Source organism: Aotus nancymaae, unplaced genomic scaffold, assembly GCF_030222135.1.
Source record: "Aotus nancymaae isolate 86718 unplaced genomic scaffold, 86718_ANA_hifiasm-v0.15.2.pri h1tg000089l, whole genome shotgun sequence".
Taxonomy (NCBI): domain Eukaryota; kingdom Metazoa; phylum Chordata; class Mammalia; order Primates; family Aotidae; genus Aotus; species Aotus nancymaae.
The window spans coordinates 15,407,353-15,428,067 of record NW_026988504.1 but is presented as its reverse complement, the minus strand read 5'-3'; the positions used below and the strand labels follow the sequence as shown (position 1 = coordinate 15,428,067).

General features: G+C 38.9%; 2 protein-coding genes across 12 annotated transcripts in view; one reads left to right on the top strand and one right to left on the bottom strand.

Moving 5' to 3' along the window:
- The window catches only part of CEP112 (centrosomal protein 112), a 664,691-nt gene that overhangs the window by 370,480 nt on the left and 273,496 nt on the right, over window positions 1-20,715 (top strand). The window lies entirely within an intron of this gene.
- Window positions 17,990-19,893, bottom strand: LOC105718204 (transketolase-like). The gene is given in 2 exon segments (XM_012453852.3): window positions 17,990-18,543; window positions 18,546-19,893. Coding segments are annotated over 2 exon segments (1,869 nt in total). The 5' UTR covers window positions 19,876-19,893; the 3' UTR covers window positions 17,990-18,004.

The following is a 20,715-nucleotide window of genomic DNA, read 5'->3' as shown; positions in this document are numbered from 1 at the left end:
AACATGTGCTAACCCAATGCAAAGAAACTAAGAACCTAGAAAAAAGATTAGATGAGATGCTAACTGCAATAAACAGCTTAGAGAAGAATATAAACGACTTGATGGAGCTGAAAAACACAGCACTAGAACTTCGTGAAGCATACACAGGTTTCAATAGCTGAATCGACCAAGCAGAAGAACGGATATCAGAGATTGAAGATCAACTCAATGAAATGAAATGAGAAGGCAAGATTAGAGAAAAAAGAGTGAAAAGAAATGAACAAAGCCTCCAAGAAATATGGAATTATGTGAAAAGACCTAATCTACATCTGATAGGTGTGCCTGGATGTGACAGAGAGAATGAATCCAAGCTGGAAACCACTCTTCAGGATATTATCCAGGAGAACTTCCCCAACCTAGCAAGGCAGGCCAACATTTAAGTCCAGGAAATACAGAGAATACCACAAAGATATTCCTCAAGAAGAGCAACCCCAAGGCACATAATCATCAGATTCACCAGAGCTGAAATGAAGGAAAAAATGCTAAGTGCAGCCAGAGAGAAAGTTTGGGTTACCCACAAAGGGAAGCCTATCAGACTCATATTGGATCTCTGGGCAGAAAGCCTACAAGCCAGAAGAGAGTGGGGGCCAATATTCAACATCCTTAAAGAAAGGAACTTTCACCCTAGAATTTCATATCCAGCCAAACTAAGCTTCATAAGCGAAGGAGAAAGAAAATCCTTTATGAACAAGCAATTGTTGAGAGATTTTGTCACCACCAGGCCTGCACTAAACATAGAAAGGAACAAGCAGTACCAGCCACTCCAAAAATGTACCAAACAGTAAAGACCATCAACCCAATGAAGACAATGCATCAACTAACAGGCAAAACATCCAGCTGGCATCAAAATGGCAGGATCAAACTCACACATAACAATATTAACCTTAAATATAAATTGACTAAATGCCCCAATCAAGAGACAGAGACTGGCAAATGGAAGAAAAAGTCAAGACCCATTGGTGTGCTGTATTCAGGAAACCCATCTCATGTGCAAGGATACACATAGGCTCAAAATAAAGGGATGGAGGAAGATTTATCAAGCAAATGGAGAGCAAAAAATGGCAGGAGTTGCAATCCTAGTCTCTGATAAAATGAATGTTAAACCAACAAAGATCAAAAGAGACAAAGAAGGGCATTACATAATGGTAAAAGGACCAATGCATCAAGAAGAGCTAATGATCCTAAATATATATGCACCCAATACAGGAGCACCCAGGTACATAAAGCAAGTTCTTAACAACCTACAAAGAGATTTAGACTCCCACACAATAACAGTGGGAGACTTTAACACTCCACTGTCAATATTAGATAGATCAATGAGACAGAAAATTAACAAACATCATTCTCAGCAAACTGACACAAGAACACAAAATCAAGCACCACATGTTCTCACTCATAGGTGGGTGTTGAACAAGGAGAACACATGGACACAGGGAGGGGAACACTATACACGGGCGTCTGTTGGGGGGGAGGGGGGACAGTGGGGGGGTGGGGAGTTGGGGAAGGATAGCATGGGGAGAAATGCCAGATATAGGTGAAGGGGAGGGAGGCAGCAAATCATACTGCCACGTATGCACCTATGCAACAACCTTGCATGTTTTTCACATGTACCCCAAAACCTAAAATGCAATAAAAAAAAAAAGGTATGTTCACAATATGCTCATCTGTAAAAAAAAAAAAAAAAAAAAAAAAAAGAAACTGACTCAGAACCACACAACTTCATGGAAACTGAACAACAGACTCCTCAATGTTGACTGGATAAACAATGAAATGAAGGCAGAAATAAAGATGTTATTTGAAACCAACGAGAACGAAGACACAACATACCAAAATCTCTGGGACACATTTAAAGCAGTGTCTGGAGGGAAATTTATAGCAGTAAATGCCCACATGAGAAGCGAAGAAAGATCTAAAATCGGCACCCTGTTGTCAAAACTGAATGAGCTAGAGGAGCAAGATAAAAAAAACTCAAAAGTGACCAGAAGACAAGAAATAGCTAAGAACAGAGCAGAACTGAAGGAGATGGAGACACAAAAAAACCCTTCAAAAAATCAATAAACCCAGAAGCTGGTTTTTTGAAAAGATCAACAAAATAGACCAATAGCCAGATTAATAAAAAAGAAAAAGGGGAGAAATCAAATAGATGCAATAAAAAACGATAAAAGGGATATCACCGCTGATTCCACAGAAATATAAACTACCATCAGAGATTACTACAAACAACTCTATGCACATAAACCAGTAAACCTGGAAGAAATGGATAAATTCCTGGACACTTGCACCCTTCCAAGTCTAAACCAGGAAGAAGTTGAAACCTTGAACAAACCAATAACAAGGGCTGAAGTTGAGGCAGCAATTAATAAACTACCAACCAAAAAAAGTCGAGGTCCAGATTGGTTCATTGCTGAATTCTACCAGATGTACAAAGAGGAGCTGGTACAATTCCTTCTGAAACTATTCCAAACAATCCAAAAAGAGGGAATCCTTCCCAAATCATTTTATGAGACCAACATCATCCTGATACCAAAACCTGGCAGAAACTCAACAAGAAAAGAAAACTCAGGCCAATATCCATGATGAACATAGATGCAAAAATCTTCAATAACATACTGGCAAACCTACTGCAACAGCACATCAAAAAGCTTATCCATCACGATCAAGTAGGCTTCATTCCGAGGATGCAAGGCTGGTTCAACATACACAAGTCTATAAATGTAATCCACCACATAAACAGAACCAAAGACAAAAACTACGTGATTATCTCAATAGATGCAGAGAAGACATTCGACAAAATTCAACAGCGCTTTATGCTAAAAACTCTCAATAAACTAGGTATTGAAGGAACATATCTCAAAACAGTAAAAGCTATTTACAAGAAGTCTACAGCCAATATGATACTGAATGGGCAAAAACTGGAAGCATTCCTTTTGAAATCCAGCACTAGAAAAGGATGCCCTCTCTCACCACTCCTATTCAATATAGTATTGGAAGTTCTAGCCAGAGGAATTAGGCAAGAAAAAAATATAAAGTGTATTCAGTTAGGAAAGGTGGAAGTCAAATTGTCTCTATTTGCAGACGACATGATTGTATATTTAGAAGACCCTATCATCTCAGCCCAAAATCTCCTTAAACTGATAAGCAACTTCTGCAGAGTCTTAGGATACAAAAATCAATGTGTAGAAATCACAAGCATTTCTATACACCAATAACAGACTAACAGAGAGCCAAATCATGAGAAAACTGCCATTCACAATTGCTACAAAGAGAATAAAATACATAGGAATGCAACTAACAAAGGATGTAAAGGACTTCTTCAAGGAGAACTACAAACCACTGCTCGAGGAAATAACAGAGGACACAAACAGATGGAGAAACATTCCATCCTCATGGTTAGGAAGAATCAATATCATGAAAATGCCCATACTGCCCAAAGCAATTTATACATTCCATCCTATCTCCATCAAGCTACCAATGACCTTCTTCACAAACTGGAAAAAACCACCTTAAACTCATATGGAACCAAAAGAGAGCCCACATAGCCAAGACAATCCTAAGCAAAAAGAACAAAGCTGGAGGCATTACTCTACCTGATTTCAAACTATACTACAAGGCTACAGTAATCAAAACAGCATGGTACTGGTACCAAAACAGAGATATAGACCAAGGGAACAGAACAGAGGCCTCGGAGGCAACCCCACACAACTACAAACATCTGATCTTTGACAAACCTGACAAAAACAAGCAATGGGGAAAGGATTCCCTGTTTAATAAATGGTGTTGGGAAAACTGGCTAGCAGTGTGCAGAAAGCAGAAACTGGACCCCTTCCTGACACCTTACACTAACATTAACTCCAGATGGATTAAAGACTTAAACATAAGACCTAACACCATAAAAACCCTAGAAGAAAACCTAGGCAAAACCATTCAGGACATAGGCATAGGTAAGGACTTCATGACTAAAATACCAAAAGCATTGGCAACAAAAGCCAAAATAGACAAATGGGATCTAATTAAACTCCAGAGTTTCTGTACAGCAAAAGAAACAATCATTAGAGTAAACCTGCAACCAACCAAATGGGAAACAATTTTTGCAATGTACCCATCTGACAAAGGGCTAATATCCAGAATCTACAAAGAACTAAAACAAGTTTATAAGAAAAAAAACAAAAAAACCCATCCAAAAGTGGATGAAGGCTATGAATAGACACTTTTCAAAAGAAGACATATATGAGGCCAACAAACATATGAAAAAATACTCATCATCACTGATTATTAGAGAAATGCAAATCAAAACCACATTGAGATACCACCTCATGCCAGTTAGAATGGCAATCATTAAAAAATCTGGAGACAACAGATGCTAGAGAGGAGAAATAGGAACACTTTTACACTGTTGGTGGGAGTGTAAATTAGTTCAACCATTGTGGAAGACAGTGTGGCCCTTACTCAAGGACCTAGAAATAGAAATTCCATTTGACCCAGCAATCCCATTACTGGGTATATACCCAAAGGATTACAAATCATTTTATTATGAAGACTCATGCACATGGATGTTCATTGCGGCACTGTTTACAATAGCAAAGATCTGGAACCAACCCAAATGCCCGTCGATGATAGACTGGACAAGGAAAATGTGGCACATATACACCATGGAATACTATGCAGCCATAAACAATGATGAGTTTGTGTCCTTTGTAGGGACATGGATGAACCTGGAAACCATAATTCTCAGCAAACTGACATGAGAACAGAAAATCAAACGCCGCATGTTCTTACTCATAGGCGGCTGTTGAACAATGAGAACACATGGACTTAGGGAGGGGAGCATCACACACAGGGTTCTGTTGTGGGGGCCAAGGGAGGGACAGCGTGAGGGGAGGTCGGGGAGGGATAACATGGGGAGAAATGCCAGTTGTAGGTGATGCGGGGGGATGGAGGCAGCATATCACATTGCCATGTGTGTACCTATGCAACAATATTTCATGATCTGCACATGTACCCTGGAACCTAAAGTACAATAAAAAAGCATACAAAGAAAAAACACACACAAAAAAAACAAACAACAACAACAAAAAAGACATAATCTAATTCTTTTATGGCTGCATAGTATTCCCAGTATATATGTACCACATTGTCTTTATCTGGTTTGTCATTGATTAATACTTAGGTTGATTCCATGTCTTTGCTATTGTGAATAGTGCTGCAGTGAACATTCACGTGCATGTGTCTTTATGGTAGAATGATTTATATTCCTCTGTGCATGTACCTGGTAATGGGATTGCTGGGTTGAATGGTAGTTCTGTTTTTAGCTCTTTGAGAAATGGCCAAACTGCTTTCCACAATGGTTGAACTAATTTACACTCCCTCCAACAGTGTATAAGTGTTTCATTTATACAACCTTGCCAGCATCTGTTGTTTTTTGACTTTTTAATAATAGCGATTCTGACTGATGTGACATGGTATTTCATTGTGGTTTTAATTTACATTTCTCTAATGATCAGTGATATTGAGCTTTTTTTTATATGCTTGTTGGCCACATGTGTGTCTTCTTTTGAGAAGTGTCTGTCCATGTATTTTCCCAGTTTTTAATGGGGTTATTTGTTTTTCTCTTGTAAATTTGTATTCCTTATAGATGCTGGATATTAGACCTTTGTCAGATGCATAGTTTGCAAATATTTTCTCCCATTCTATAGGTTGTTTGTTTACTCTGTTGATAGTTTCTTTTGCTGTGCAGAAGCTCTTAAGTTTCATTAGATCCCATTTATCAACTTTTATTTTTATTGTGATTGTTTTTCGTGTCTTTGTCATAAAATCTTTGACTATTCCTATGACCAGGATGGTATTGCTTAGATTGTCTTCCAGGGTTTTCATACTTTTAGATTTTACATTTAAGTCTTTAATTATTCTTGAGTTGATTTTTGTTTATTGTATAAGAAGGGATTCAGCTTCAGTCTTATGCATACGTCTAGCCAGTTATCCCAGCAACGTTTATTGAATAGGGAGTCTTTTCCCTGTTACTTATTTTTCTCAGCTTTCTCAAAGATCAGGTGGTCATAGGTGTGTGGCCTTATTTATGGGCTTTCTATACTGTTTCATTGGTCTGTTTGGCTGTTTTTGTACCAGTACCAGGCTGTTTTGGTTAATATATCCCTGTAGTATAGTTTGAAGTTGAATAATGTGATGCCTACAGCTTTGTTCTCTTAGGATTGCTTTGGCTAGTCAGACTCTGTTTTGGTTTTATATGAATTTTAAAACAGTTTTTTTTAATTGTGTGAAAAATGTCATTGGCAGTTTGTAAGGTATAGCATTGAATCTATAAATTGCTTTGACCATTTTAATAATATTGATTCTTCCAATCCATGAGCATGGAATGTTTTTCCATTTATTTGTATCTTCTCTGATTTCTTTGAGTACTGTTTTATAATTCTCATTGTAGAGATTGTCACCTCCATGTTTAGCTGTATTCCTAAGTATTGTATATATTTTACTCTTTTTGTGGCAATTGTAAACGGATTGCCTTTTTGGGTTGGCTGTTGGTGGCGTATAGGAATCCTAATGATTTTTATATGTTGATTTTATATCCTAAAACTTTGCTGACATTTTTTATTAGCTGATGGAGCTTTGGGGCCAAAACTGTGGGGTTTTCTAGATATAGAATCATGTCATCTGCAAAGAGAGAACGTTTGACTTCCTCTTTTCCTATTTAGTTGTCCTTTATTTCTTTCTCTTGCCTGATTGCTCTGGCTAAAACTTCCAATATCATGGTGAACAGGAGTGGTGAGAGAGGGAATTCTTATCTTGTTCTGGTTTTCAAGGGAAATGCTTCCAGCTTTTACCCATTCAGCATAATGTCAATGGACTTGCATGGATGGCTTTTATTATTTTGAGATACGTTCCTTTAATGCCTGTCTTATTGAGAGTTTTTAACACGAATGGGTGTTAAATTTTATTGAAAGCCTTTTTTTGCATCAACTAAGATAATCATGTGGTTTTTGTCTTTAGTTCTGTTCATGTAATGAATCACATTTATTGATTTGTATATGTTGAATCAACCTTGCATTCTGGGGATGAAATCTACTTAATCATGGTGAATTAGCTTTTTGATGTGCTGCTGGATTCAGTTTTGCCAGTATTTTGTTGAGGATTTTTCATCAAGGATATTGACCTAAAGTTTTTTTTTTCTTTTTATTTGTTGTTGTTGTTTTTGTTTTTTTTGTGTGTGTCTGTTCAAGGTTTTGATATTAGGATGGTGCTGGCCTTGTAGAATGAGTTGAGGAGGAGTTCCTCCTTCTCAATTTTTTGGAATAATTTCAATAGGAATGGTAGTAGCTTTTCTTTGTACATCTCATAGAATTTGGCTGTCAATCCATCAGGTCCTGGGCTTTTTTTGTTTGGTAGCCCATTTATTACTGATTAAATTTTGGAGCTTGTTATTGGTCTGTTCAGGAAATAAATTTCTTTCTCATTCAGTCTTTGCAGGATGTATGTGTCCAGGAATTTATCCATCTCTTCTAGGTGTTCTAGTTTGTATGCATAGGGTTGTTCATAGTAGTTTCTGATAGTTATTTTTATTTCTGTGGAGTCAGGGTTAACATTCCCTTAGTCATTTCTAATTGTGTTAATTTGGATCTTCTCTCTTTCTTCTTTATTAGTGTAGCTAGTGGCCTATCTATCTTATTACTTTCTTTTCAAAAAACAAACTCCTGGATTCATTGATCTTTTGAATTTTTTGTGTGTCTCAATTTCCTTCATTTCAGCTCTGGGTTTTGATTATTTCTTCTCTTCTTCTAGCTTTGGGGTTGATTTGTTCTTGCTTCTCTAATTCTTTCAGTTGTGATGTTAGGTTGTTAATTTGAGATCTTACTAACTTTTTGATGTGGGCATTTAGTGCTATGTATTTCCCCCTTAACACTGCATTAGCTATGTCCCAGAGATTCTAGAATGTTGTATCTTTGTTTTTATTAGTTTCAAAGAACTTCTTGGTTTCTGCCTTAATTTCATTATTTACCCAAAAGTCATTCAGGAGCATATTGTTTATGCTTGACTTCTGTTTTTATTGCACTGTGGTACATTAGTGTGTTTGGTATGATTTCGGTTCTTTTGCCTTTGTTGAAGATTGTTTTATGTCCAATTATGTGGTCAATTTTTAGAGTATGTTCTATGTGGCAATGAGAAGACTGTATATTCTGTTGTTTTCCCTATAAATCTTGTGAGCTTTTCTCACATATTTTCTTTTTCTTTTTTTCTTCTGTGAGCAATTTGATACATTCTGTCTTTAGGCTTGCTAGTTCTTTCCTATGCTTTGTGAAGTCTGCTGTTGAAACTTTGAAAAGGGTTTTTCAGTTCAATTATTGTATTATCTTTTCTAAGATTTCTATTTGTTTTTTTATTTATTTCAATTTCCTTGTCAAATTTCTCACTTTGTTCCTGGGTTGTTTTCTAAATTTCTTTTAGTTTTCTATCCATATTTGCTTGTGATTTTCCAAACTTCTTTAAAAGTATTATTCTGAATTCTTTGATATTTCACAGTTCGTCAACTCTTCTGAGTTTATCGTTACTTTCTTTTGGTGGTGTCATATTCCCCTGAGTTTTCACAATCCTGCATCTTTATGTTGATGCCTGCACATTTGAGGAGACAGCCACCTCTTCCAGTTTATGCAAGAGTTCTTTGGTTGTAGCATACCTTTGCTACTTAGCATCAGAAGTTAAATGCTGGCCTGTTGTTTCTTCCCATTCTGCAGAAGACTTATAGTGAGCATTGGAATTGAAACACTGCACTGGAACTAACTCATTGCCTTGCCATTTTTTTTCTGGTCTGGGGAAGACTTATAGTGAACTCTAGAACTTAAATGCTTATCTGGAACAAAATCACTGCCTGCCATTGTTTTCTGGTTTGGGGAAAATTTATAGTGAGCATTGGAAGTTAAACGTTGCCCTTGAACTACCTTGCTGACCTGCCATTGTTTCCCAGCATAAGGAAGACTTAAGGAAGCACCAGAATTTAATCTCAACCTTTTAGTTGTTTCTAGGTCAAGGCAAGGCTCCACAGAGTACTTGCGCTTTGTGGAAAATATTGCCAGGAATTTGAGTCTTCCCACAGATTCTGCCCCCTGCAGGAATACAGCACCAACCAGTCTCTTTAATATGAATTCTCCACTGATTGAAGTACAGAGTAGCTGCCAAGATCCATGTACCAGTTCATGTAATCAGTGCCAGCTGTTTGTCCCCAATTCACCCCAATTGGTTCAGTATTCCTGGCACTCCCATTACTTCCTGTGATACAAGACCAGAATGGCCTTCTTGTGAAGATTCCCAGACCTTTGGGGAAATCTAAAGTCTACCTCCTCTTCCCTTGGCAACTGAATCTAGAGAAATTTTGTGTTAGGGACATTATGAGGGCTTGTGGAAGAGGGCAGCACAGTCCAACATGAATATTTCTCCTACCAGTCATGGCTTCTCTCAATTCTGTGAGCCCAGGGAGTTTTTCATTTTCTCCTCCAAGTTCTAGTGAACTAGGGATGGTATTCTTGTCTTTGGATAGTTTTTAGTTAGATTTTTGTGACAGGAGTGATGCCAGATAATCTATCCCACCATCTTGCTGATGCCACTGCCAGTCTTTGCCTGTATAAATTTTTTGATCCTTTCATTGTAATAGCGTAATTGGGTGGTGCATCTGTTTCTTATAACACTAAAGTTAATAAAATGAAAAAATATATTTTACTAGGATCTTTATCAATGATGAAATGATTACAAATAAGAACAGAAAGAATAATTTATGGTACTACTTTGATATCTTGACATTAATAGGATATCTATACATCTTGATTCATCCAAAACATTCTCACTTTTACCTGTTGTCCCAGTATCTTGTGTGACTTAGCATTTACTGCTGTCCCTTTCACTGTTAAATATGTCCCAGCTTTCAGGCTAAGTTATATGGTCACTTTAACTTAAGAGTACTTTTTATGTAAAAGATGCACCTTTTTATGTCTTCTGTTCTTTAATTATTGAATATAATTATTCTTAGCCTAAAGACAGAACGTATAAAATTGCTATGTATATTTTAAATGAGTGCTTTTTTTGATAGTAATAGCAAATTTAGGTTGTAGATAACTAGACTGTAATTATTTTAATATTCCAAGCAGCCTTTCTGATATTTTTTCAATATCACATCCACATTTCAAATAGCATTTTATACACTTAGAACCAAACTTATTTTCTCTTTATTGAGAGACTCAAGGATGTTGGAATACAGTGACAGACACTCTTATTTAATACTTCTGACTCCCATGTTTAGCCTTTCCATGAGGGGAGGACAATAGAATTAGCTGTTGGGCACAAGGCTGCATAGATATATTATGGGTATAGTACAGTGGAAGGTTTCTGAGTCGAGAGTCAGGCCTGGTTCTAACCCTTATTCATAATGGAAAAAAGTATTTTCTATGAGCCTGGTTTGCCCGATCCAGCATTGTGTGGCTTAAATAAACTAAAATTTGAAAGTGGTTGAGTAATTTAACTAAATTGAATATATTATGGGACATGATATATATATATAAAGTACATAACCACCAAAAGTCTAGTTAGCTTAACTAAACCTCTTCCTTCTTATAAGTAATAAAGAAAATGCTAATTAAGACATACTATTTTTCACATATTGAAAAGGTAAATTTGTTTAAATATCATTTCATTTTAAATTAATAATTCCAAAATACCTAGGGTACAGTTAGTAAACACTCTAAAATGCTATTGGTGGGAATATAAATTGGTACAGTCTTCCTGAAAGCCTTTGGTTATCTGTATTGTGAACCTTAAAAATATCCCTAGATTTGACCTAGTAATCTATTCCTTAGTTAGTATAACATCAGTGTCAAAACTCAAAATCTCCTAAAAACATATTAATCTCACTTTTGAATACTGTAAAATACAAAATATTAGGCAGGATAATCTAGTAGCACATTTAAAAGATCATACATCATAATCACATTGATTTTATTCTAGGAATGCAAAGATGGTTTGATATTAGGAATGCTATTATTAATAGTGTAAATCACTATACTGATAAAAAAGAAAAATCATTTGTGATTATTTATATACTAGGTAGAGTGAGCCTAACTTTCTGTAAAAAGGAATCCAAAAATGCAGCGGATAAATTAAATAAGAAAGTTTATTTCTCTCTTGCATAACAATCCAGATGCATTAGGATGGCCCAGGGCTGGGATCAACTGGTTCTTTTTCATGAAGTCACTTAGGAACCTAGGCTGGCAAGTGAGATGCCTGTCATCCTCAACATGCCTTTAAAGGCTGTTGTTCCAGCGGATACCATTTCTCAGCCAACAAGAAGAGTGGAAAAAGATGAGGAAGACTAATAATTCCTTTTACGGAATTTCCATGGAAATTGCACATATCATTCTGACATTTTACTGGAGGAAACAGTCCCAGGGCCACACTTGGGGCATCAGGGACCTGTTTGCATGCACTGTGCTAAAAGTTGCAGGGAGACTATTTTTAAAAGAAATAAAGAAAAAAAAATGAAGAACAGATACTGGGGAACAGTTAACAGACTAATGGCTTTCAGCATTGTGTGCCTATTTTTTATGCAGAAGCCCTAGGCACTTAGGATATAGCAATGAGCAAAATGGCATATATTCCTGTCCCCTCAGAGCTTATTCTAGTAGGAGTGTTACATTGTTAGCCATGAACATGCTGTATAAGCAACTTATATAGAATTTTTAAAAGCGTCAAAATGCTATTACAAAGGAAATGATAGAGAAGATTCCAGGAGACTCTGGAGTCCCAGGCCTGGGACCATTTTATATAGTATAGCCGAAGCTGGTTTCATCAAGAAGATAACATTCAAACAAAGATGAAGAAGTTGAGTGAGGCATGTTGATATTCGGGGACAGAAATTGCTGATAGAGGGAAGAGCTAGTGCAGAGACCCTAAGGTAAGAGCGTGGCTGGCATGGCTAGGGGACTTAAGGAAGCCAGTGTGATTTGAGCATAGTGGACAAGGGGGAGTGAGTTAAAATGACATTAGAGGCATTCTAAGGCCTTGGGCACGTGGGGCCTTTGAGGCTGTTCCAGTGACTTTGACTTTAACTCTGATTAATGAGAGAGTAAGAGGGTATTAAGCCACGAAGGGACATGATTTGATTTAGACTTTAAAAGATCATTCTAGCTGCATGAGAACAAAGGTGGGAAACCAATGGGAAGGCGACTTTGGTAATCCAGATGAGAGGAAATGATGGTGGCTTAGACCAGAGTGGTAGCTGGGGAGGTGATCATATTCTGGATATATTTTAAAGGAAGAGTAATTATGGTTTTCTGATGAGTTTGATAGGGGGCCTGAGGGCAAGAAAGTAAGCCATAGATAAGCTTACTGTATTAGAGTTTTCTAGAGGGACAGAACTAATAGGATAGATGTATATATGAAGGGGAGTTTATTAAGGAGTGTTGACTCACATGATCACAAGATGAAGTCCCACAACAGGCTGTCTGCAAGCTGAGAAGCAAGGAAGCCAGTCCAAGTCCCAAAACTGCAAAAGTAGGGAAGCTGACAGTGCAGCCTTCAGTCTGTGGCTGAAGGCCTGAGAGCCCCTGGCAAACACTGGTGTAAGTCCAAGACTCCAAAAGCTGAAGAACTTGGTGTCTGATGTTCAAGGGCAGGAAGCATCCAGCATGGCAGAAAGATGAAGGCCAGAAGACTCAGCACATCTGTTCATTACACTTTCTTCTGCCTGCTTCCAGCCATGCAGGCAGCTGATTAGATGGTGCCCACCCAGATTGAGGGTTGGTCTGCCTCTCCCAGTCCACTGACTCAAATGTTAATCTCCTTTGGCAGCATCCTCACAGAGACAGCCAGGAACAATACTCTGCATCCTTCAATCCAATCAGGTTGACACTCAGTATTAACCATCACACTTACACACAGGAAAACATGGAAAGAAATATGCTAGTTCATTTCACTGTGAGATGGGTTATGTGAATTTTGAATTGTATTTTTCTGTATTTCTAAATGTTCTCTTATTATACACTTTATAAGCTGAACAGAAATGCACAGAAGTCAACATTTTGTCATACTGTTACCCTGTCCCTAAGTCCTAGGGCATCTTTAACCTGCCTGCTTTCTGTTTTCTGCCCCTGGGAAACCAAAATCACAAAGAAGGTGTGCTGGCCCTTTATCCTTGGCATCACATTAGCTGACATCAGGAACTGAGCAGAACAGTGTGATTGTGATGTCACTATCTCACCTCACCCCCACCTAAGAGATTGTGTGGTAGAGCCTCAGAGACTCTAACTCTTTGGGCCCATGTCTAAGGAGGCTCGGAGGCCGTGCTCTCATTAGCTTCTCATTAAAACTCTGTCTGCCCTGCAGCCTGCACTGAGGGCTCTAATCACTGCTTCTGAGCTCTTAATGGGGGTCAACAAAGATGTGGGCTTATCTGAATTTAGACCATCCACTTCCTAAGGAAAACCAAGCCTTGAGACTGATAGAGATGAAAGAAGAGAATGCTAATGCCCCCAACACAGAGCAGGCAGGAAGTTTGAGGCCTCTGAGGGATACAGGAAAATCTAACCTCAAAGAGAAGAAGGTAAGAACAAGACAGCCTCTGTCCTCCTGACATAGAGATCTTACTGAAAAAATAAATCTCATTGCTGAGCTGAGTTAGACACTGGTAATATAGAAACAGCCCCTTCCCTCAAGGAGATGAATTTTGATGGGGCAGGGATGATGGAACAAACTGTGATCACATTGACCAGAAATAAGGGCCATCATCTAGAGATGCTGGACTGCATGCCCTGGGAAACACAGGGAGGTGTCTGACATCTGAGGGCAACAGGCAGAATCAGGCAGAACTTTCTGGAAGAGATAGATTATGAGCTAATGGCACTTCCTCCTTTGCTCAAAAGCTTACAAAGTGCCACAACCCAAGAAAAAGTGAAGTTGTCACAGCTTCCTAGCTGTCTGGCCAAGAATTTGCATAATTTAATTTCCCCCTGTACTTTTACTTGTTTTTCTTATGCATTTATTTTAATTAATTAATTTTAAGTTATAAGTGGTTTGTATTGTACAGTTCAGTGGTGTGAAGTACTTTTAAATTGTTATGCAACCATCACCACTGTCCATCTCCCGAATGTTATTTTGTAAAACTAAAACTGTGCCCACTGAACAATAGCGGGCACAGTTTCTCTCCCCCAGTCCCTGGCAACCATCATTCTACTTCCTGTCTCTATATATTTGGTGCTCTAGGGCAGGAGTCCCCAGCCCCTGGGCCACAGCCTGGTATAGGTCTGTTTAGCTTCCAGGCTGCACAGCAGGAAGTGAGCAGTAGGTGAGCTACTTCCTGATGAGCTAAGGTGGAACCGGTTCATCCCAAAGCCATCCTTCTACCCCCATCCTGTGGAAATGTCTTCCATGAAACCTGTCCCTAGTGCCAGAAAGGTTGGGGACCGTTGCTCTAGGGTACCTGATATGAATGGAATTATATTGTAGTAGTCCTTTTATGACTGGTTTATTTCACTTAGCATAATGTCTTCAAGTTCATCCACACTGTAGCATGTGTCAGAATTTCCTTTTTTCCTAAAAATGAATACTATTCCATTGTATGTATATACCACATTTTGTTCATCCATTCATCTGCCGATGGACAGACAGTTGGGTTGCTTCCACATTTTGACTGTTATGAATAATGTTTTTGTGAACAGGGGTATATAAATATCTGTTCTAGTTTCTGCTTTCAGTTCTTTGGAGTATATACTTAGAAGTAGGAATTGGTCGATATGATAATTCTATTTTTGATTTTTTGAGGAACTGCCATACATTTTCCATAGCATCTGCATCATTTTACATTCCCATCAGCAGTGTACAAGGATTCCAATTTCTCCACATCATTGCCAGCACTGTTTTGTAATAACCGTTGTAATGGGTGTGAATTGATATCTTCTACCTTTCTTAACTGTCTCTCCCACCACAGATAAGTCCCTTTTCCATAAATAGGCTGTAAACTATCCCCCTTCATGGTGTCACACACATTTTCCCCTCTGCCTGGAAGACTGGTTAACTTGTCTTTCTTCCTCAAAGATGTTACTTCTCCTTGCCTTCCTCCTTTCCACACCAACTCAGAAGTAGTCAAGTTCTTTCTTGTATTCCTCTAACTCTTCATTTATTCCTCTTTCTAAAACAAATAAACTTAGATAGGTTATGTACAGTTCTGCAAGTTTTGACAAACCATCACCACATCAAGATAAAGAACAGTTCCATCACCTCAACATTTCTCCAGACCTTTGACTCCAGCACACTTCTTTTCTCATGCCCCAGCTCCTACTAACCACTCATCTATTTTCTGTGACGATAGCTTCTCCTTTTCTGGAATGTCATGTAAATATTCATGAGGAAGGCTTTTGAGTCTGGCTTCTTTCCCTTTGCATAATGCATTAGAGATTCACCCATGTTGTTGTATGTCGCCGTAATCTGTTCCTTTTTATTGCTTAGTAATATTTTATTGTATGGGAGTACCAAAGCTTATCCATTCTCCAGTTGGGAAATACCTGGGCTGCTAAGCATTCACATAAAGATTTTGTGTGAATATACACTTTAATTTCACTTGAGTAAACAGATAGAAATAAGATTGCTGAGCTGTATGTTAACTATACTTTTAAATTTTATTAGAAACTGACAAACCATTTCCCAAAGTAGCTACATAAGTTTGCACTCCCACCAGCCATGTATGAGAGTTCCAGTTAGGTTGCATACTTACCAGCCCTTCATATTGTGGAGTTAATAATGTTATTTTAGTCATCCAAATACAGATATCTCACCATTTGTGTATTTCCCTAATGACTAATAATGTTGAGCATCTTTTCACATGTGTATTTTGTCATGTGAATATCTTCCTTGGTGAAGTATCTATTAAAATTTTTTTGTGATTTTTTATTGTTATTTTCTAATTATTAAATTTTGAGAGTTATTTATGTATTCTGGATTCAAGTTGTTTATAAGATATGTGATTTGCAAACACTTTCTCCCAAATCAAATAACAGAGATACTTAATTTTTATGAAGTCTGACTTACTAGTGTATTCTTTTATAGATCATGTTTTTGGTGTTGTCTATAAAAAAACTTTACTTCACCTAAGGTCACAAAGATTTTCTCCTGTTTGCTTCTAGAAGTTTTTAGTTTTAGGTTTTATTTTTAGATCTGTGGTCCATTTTGAGTAGATTTTTGTGGATGGTACAATGTATGAATTAAGATTCAATTGTTTCCATACTGTTTGTTGAAAAGACTATTCTTTCTCCATTGAATCACCTTTGCAGCTTTGTTGAAAATCATTTGACCACATATGTGTGGGCTGCTAGTGGACTTTCTAATTTTCTTCCATTGATCTATATGCCTATCCTTTTTCAGTACCACACTGTCTTGATTACTGTAGCTTTTAGAGTCAGTCTTAGAGATAGGTAGTGTAAGTTGTCCGACACTGATCTTTTTCAAGATTGTTTTGCCTATGATGGTTTCTTTGCTTTTCTTAGAATCAGCATAATGAATTCTACACACAAAATCCTACTGGGTTATTTTTAAAATTTGTGTTGAATCTATATTAAGGTTGAAATCTTAATGAAATTGAGTCTTCTGATCCATGGCCATGGAAGATCTTACCATTTATTTAGGTCTTCTTTAATTTCTTTCATCAGCATTTGTAGTTTTCATCATCCAGAAGTTGCATATATTTTCTTAGATTATATTGAATCATGTTTTTATCTCCAATTCCCAATTGTTCTTTGCTAATATATAAATATAATAGGTGTTTTAATGTTGATATTGCACCATTTGATCTTCTAAACTCATTTATTAATTCTAGTCACTTTTTTGTTAGATTCTTTGGAGTTTTTCTGCATATATAATTAGCTAAATACCTGTTGCTTAATAGTTTTCCCTATGAGGGATTAATTTTATTTTAATTCTGCCACATATGTTAACATATTTTATTTTTTACAGTGGTGTATGTTATTAATAAACTGGTGAGTTTTGGAAAATGACTCCTCAAAACATACTTACCCTATGAAGAATCAAATGTACCAGGGAAAATGCATGAGATTTGTAATTTTTCAGTTTGTAATCCATCCTCTGTGTCTGTAGGTTCTGTACCCACAAATTCAATCAACTGTGGATCAAAAATGTTTTTTTAAAAAATAGAAATAACAATACAACAATAAAAAGCAATATAAATGTAAAAACAATACAGTATAACTACTTACATAGCATTTACATTGTGTTCGATATTATAAATAATTAGAGATGTTTTACAGTATATGGGAGGATGTTCATAGTTACATGCAAATACTCTGCCATTTTGTGTAAGGGAGCTGAGTATCTGTGGATTTTGGTATCACAGGAGTCCTGGAACATATCCCCTGTGGATACCTAAGGAAGACTGTACTTTGTTGTGTCCTGTGACATACATCTGATTTTTTTTAAATAACAACGATATAAACCAACATGGAATAGGAAAATGACCTATGTTTTTAAATACCTGTTTTTAAGATACTAGTTATTCTTCACCTTAACTCTCTGTAGTAATCATTCTTTTTAAAAATAACATGATATAGAACTATTTTAAAGTAGTATTATATATGCATGTATTCTAAATATTCCACTGAATTGGGAATTTTGACTACTTAAATATTTAAAAAATTTTTCAACTCATAATATAGAAATCAGGCTCAATACATTTTCTTCTTCACTATCAGATCAGAATATATTTCTTTCCCACAAATATTTTTAAAATTGGTTTTCAAAAAACTTTTTAAAGCATTGTTTGTGATATCTTTTTAGTGAATTAGTGACCTTTTAAAAGTTTTTTTTTTTTTTTCTCAAAACATATATTTACCCCTCCTCTGAGTACATCTTTGAGCACCTTTCCCAGAATCTCAGGAATGTGTAGACCCCCGCCCCACACCTCACTCCCGCCCTAGGCCTTGGCAACGAGGCCCCTCACAGCTTGCGCAATGGCATCCTTGTCAATACCGAACATCTTCAGCAGCTCAGCTGGCTTCCCACTTCTTGGTACCCGGTCAACTGCCAGGCGGGTGACAGTGATGCCAGGCTCGCCCACTACTGCAGTGGACACGGCCTCACCAATGCCACCTTCGTAATAGTGGTCCTCCATGGTGAGGATCCTGCCCTTGGTGGCACGAGCGCTGTCGAGAATGAGTTTTCTGTCCAGGGGCTTGATGGTGAAGGGGTCCAGCACGCGGATGTTGATCTTTTCTTTCTTTAGCAGCTCAGCAGCGGCCAAGGCCTCATGCAGGGTCACCCCAGCCCCGATCACGGTCACCTGGTCATCCTTGCTCTTCAGGACCACCTTGGCTTGTCCGACCTGGAAGTCCTCATTGTTGTTATAGATGATGACATTTTCCGGGCGGCTGGTCCGGATGAAGCAGATACCCTTTGTGTTGGCGGCTAGTTCCACCGCCTTCTCTGTAGCAACACCATCACTTGGGTAAAAACAGTTGACATGAGGACTGACCGAAACATGGCCAGATCTTCCAGGGCCATCTGGGAGGGCCCGTCTTCCCCGATGGAAACGCCGCAGTGGGAGCCGCAGAGTTTGATGTTGCTCTCGGAGATGGCGGCCATGCGAATCTGGTCAAAGGCTCGCGTGAAGAACGCTGCGAAGGTGCTGCAGAAGGGCACCGTCCTGCTGCGGGCGGCACAGCCTACCGCGATGCTCACCATGTTCTGCTTGGCAATGTAGCACTCAATGAAGTGGTCCGGGTGCTCCTTTTTGAAGAGCTCCGAGAAGGTGGAATTTTTGGTGTCCCCATCCAGGGCGATGATGCGGTCGCTGGCATGGCCCAGCTTGGCCAATGCCTGCCCGTAGGCCTTGCGGGTGGCTATCTTGTCCCCAACTTTGTAGCTGGGCGGGCTGGGCATGTGGATGTTAGCAATGTCCACCGAGGGGGCGTCCTCCTGCGGGGGCGTTGCCAGAATCTTCTTTTTGCTCTGGATCTGGCTGTAGATCTCCTGGATGATCTGATCAGCCATGTTTTTGGGAAGGGGCTTCCCATGCCAAGACTCCTTATCTTCTACCCCTGAGATCCCTCGGCCCTTGAAGGTCTTGGCAATGATGGCTGTTGGCTGGTGCTTGGCCTGGCCGAAGGCCTTGCATAGCTCCTCCACGCTGTGTCCATCCACGATGATGGCGTGCCAACCGAAGGCCTCACACCGCTTCTGGTAGACGTCCATCTGGTGCTGCAGCGAGGCCGGGTCGCTCTGGCCCAGGCGATTGATGTCAAGAATGGCCACGAGGTTGTCCAGTTTGTAGATGCTGGCGAAGGCCATGGCCTCCCACACAGAGCCCTCTGACAGCTCCCCGTCTCCCAGCATGCAATAGACTCGGTAGCTGGCCTTGTCGAAGTATTTGCCCGTGTAGGCCATCCCACATGCGGCCCCAAGGCCCTGGCCTAGGGAGCCAGTGGCCACATCGGTGAAAGCTTGTTTCAGGACCGGCTGCCCATCCAAGTCGGAGCTGATCTTCCTCAGGTTCAGCAGCTCCGCCTCAGGCAGGAAGCCAGCTTCAGCCCAGACCGCGTACAGGATGGAAGCTGCATAGCCCTTGGAGAGCACGAAACGGTCATTATGCGGGTTCCGGGGGTCCTGGGACTTGTAGCGCATGGTGTGGAAAACGAGGACAGCCATGATCTCTGCAGCACTGCAGCATGACGTGGGGTGGCTGGAGCCCGCCGCCGTGGTGGCCTGGATGGAGCTGATGCGCGGGCGGTTGGCCCTGTCCTTCAGGGCCTGCAGCTTCTGCTGGTCAGGCTTGTGGTAGCCCTCCATGGTGCGGCGGGCGGGGACCGGGCGCACACGCGGACACGCAGAGGTAGCGGCGGCTCCTGCGGCGACAAGCGGCAGCCGAGCAAAAGTTTTTTTAAAGAAACAATATTAGTTTAATAGTTGATAATTTTTTTAAATATTGGAATCCCTAAATTGTGTGGCAAATCCCTTTAAGTTCCATGCTTTATATTCCCCTTAAACATATTCTAGTTTCTTTAATTGGCTCGTTACATCACTAGAGTATATTTTGAACTTTATATTCCACATATATATGCATATACACACAGAGTACAATATAAACAAGCCTGAAATAGATGCCACAAAGAGTTACTAATACACAAACACATACATATTTCCACAATTTAAAATACACTAATCAATTTCAGTAATTGCATAACCTGTATCACTGCACTTACAGCTAAACACTGGTTACCCAGCCAGGTGTAGAGCATTGTACAACATTTTTTGTGTTTTTCAAAATGTATTACAAATTACTGTTAAAAAGAAAAAAAAGAGCTACATTTTAAGTGTGTGCAGATGTGAGTTTTGGCTTACAGAACTGTTTTTAATATTCATCTATGGTATTTTCTTGGCAAAGAAAATGGACATTTGTTCCCACTGCATGACTTTAACAGATCAGTAGACATCCTAGGAATACTCTAAGGAAGCAACCCCAGGTCATGGAAAATATCTCATCAAACATCGGTATCTTTGAACCTTACTTGTGACAATTGCTTATGTTATTGTACATTTCATATTAATATTGAATGAAGAATTCTAACAGATTTTTTTAATGAGCTTCTAAAGACATAATTTAGGCCTCTATTTCTATAAATTATAATT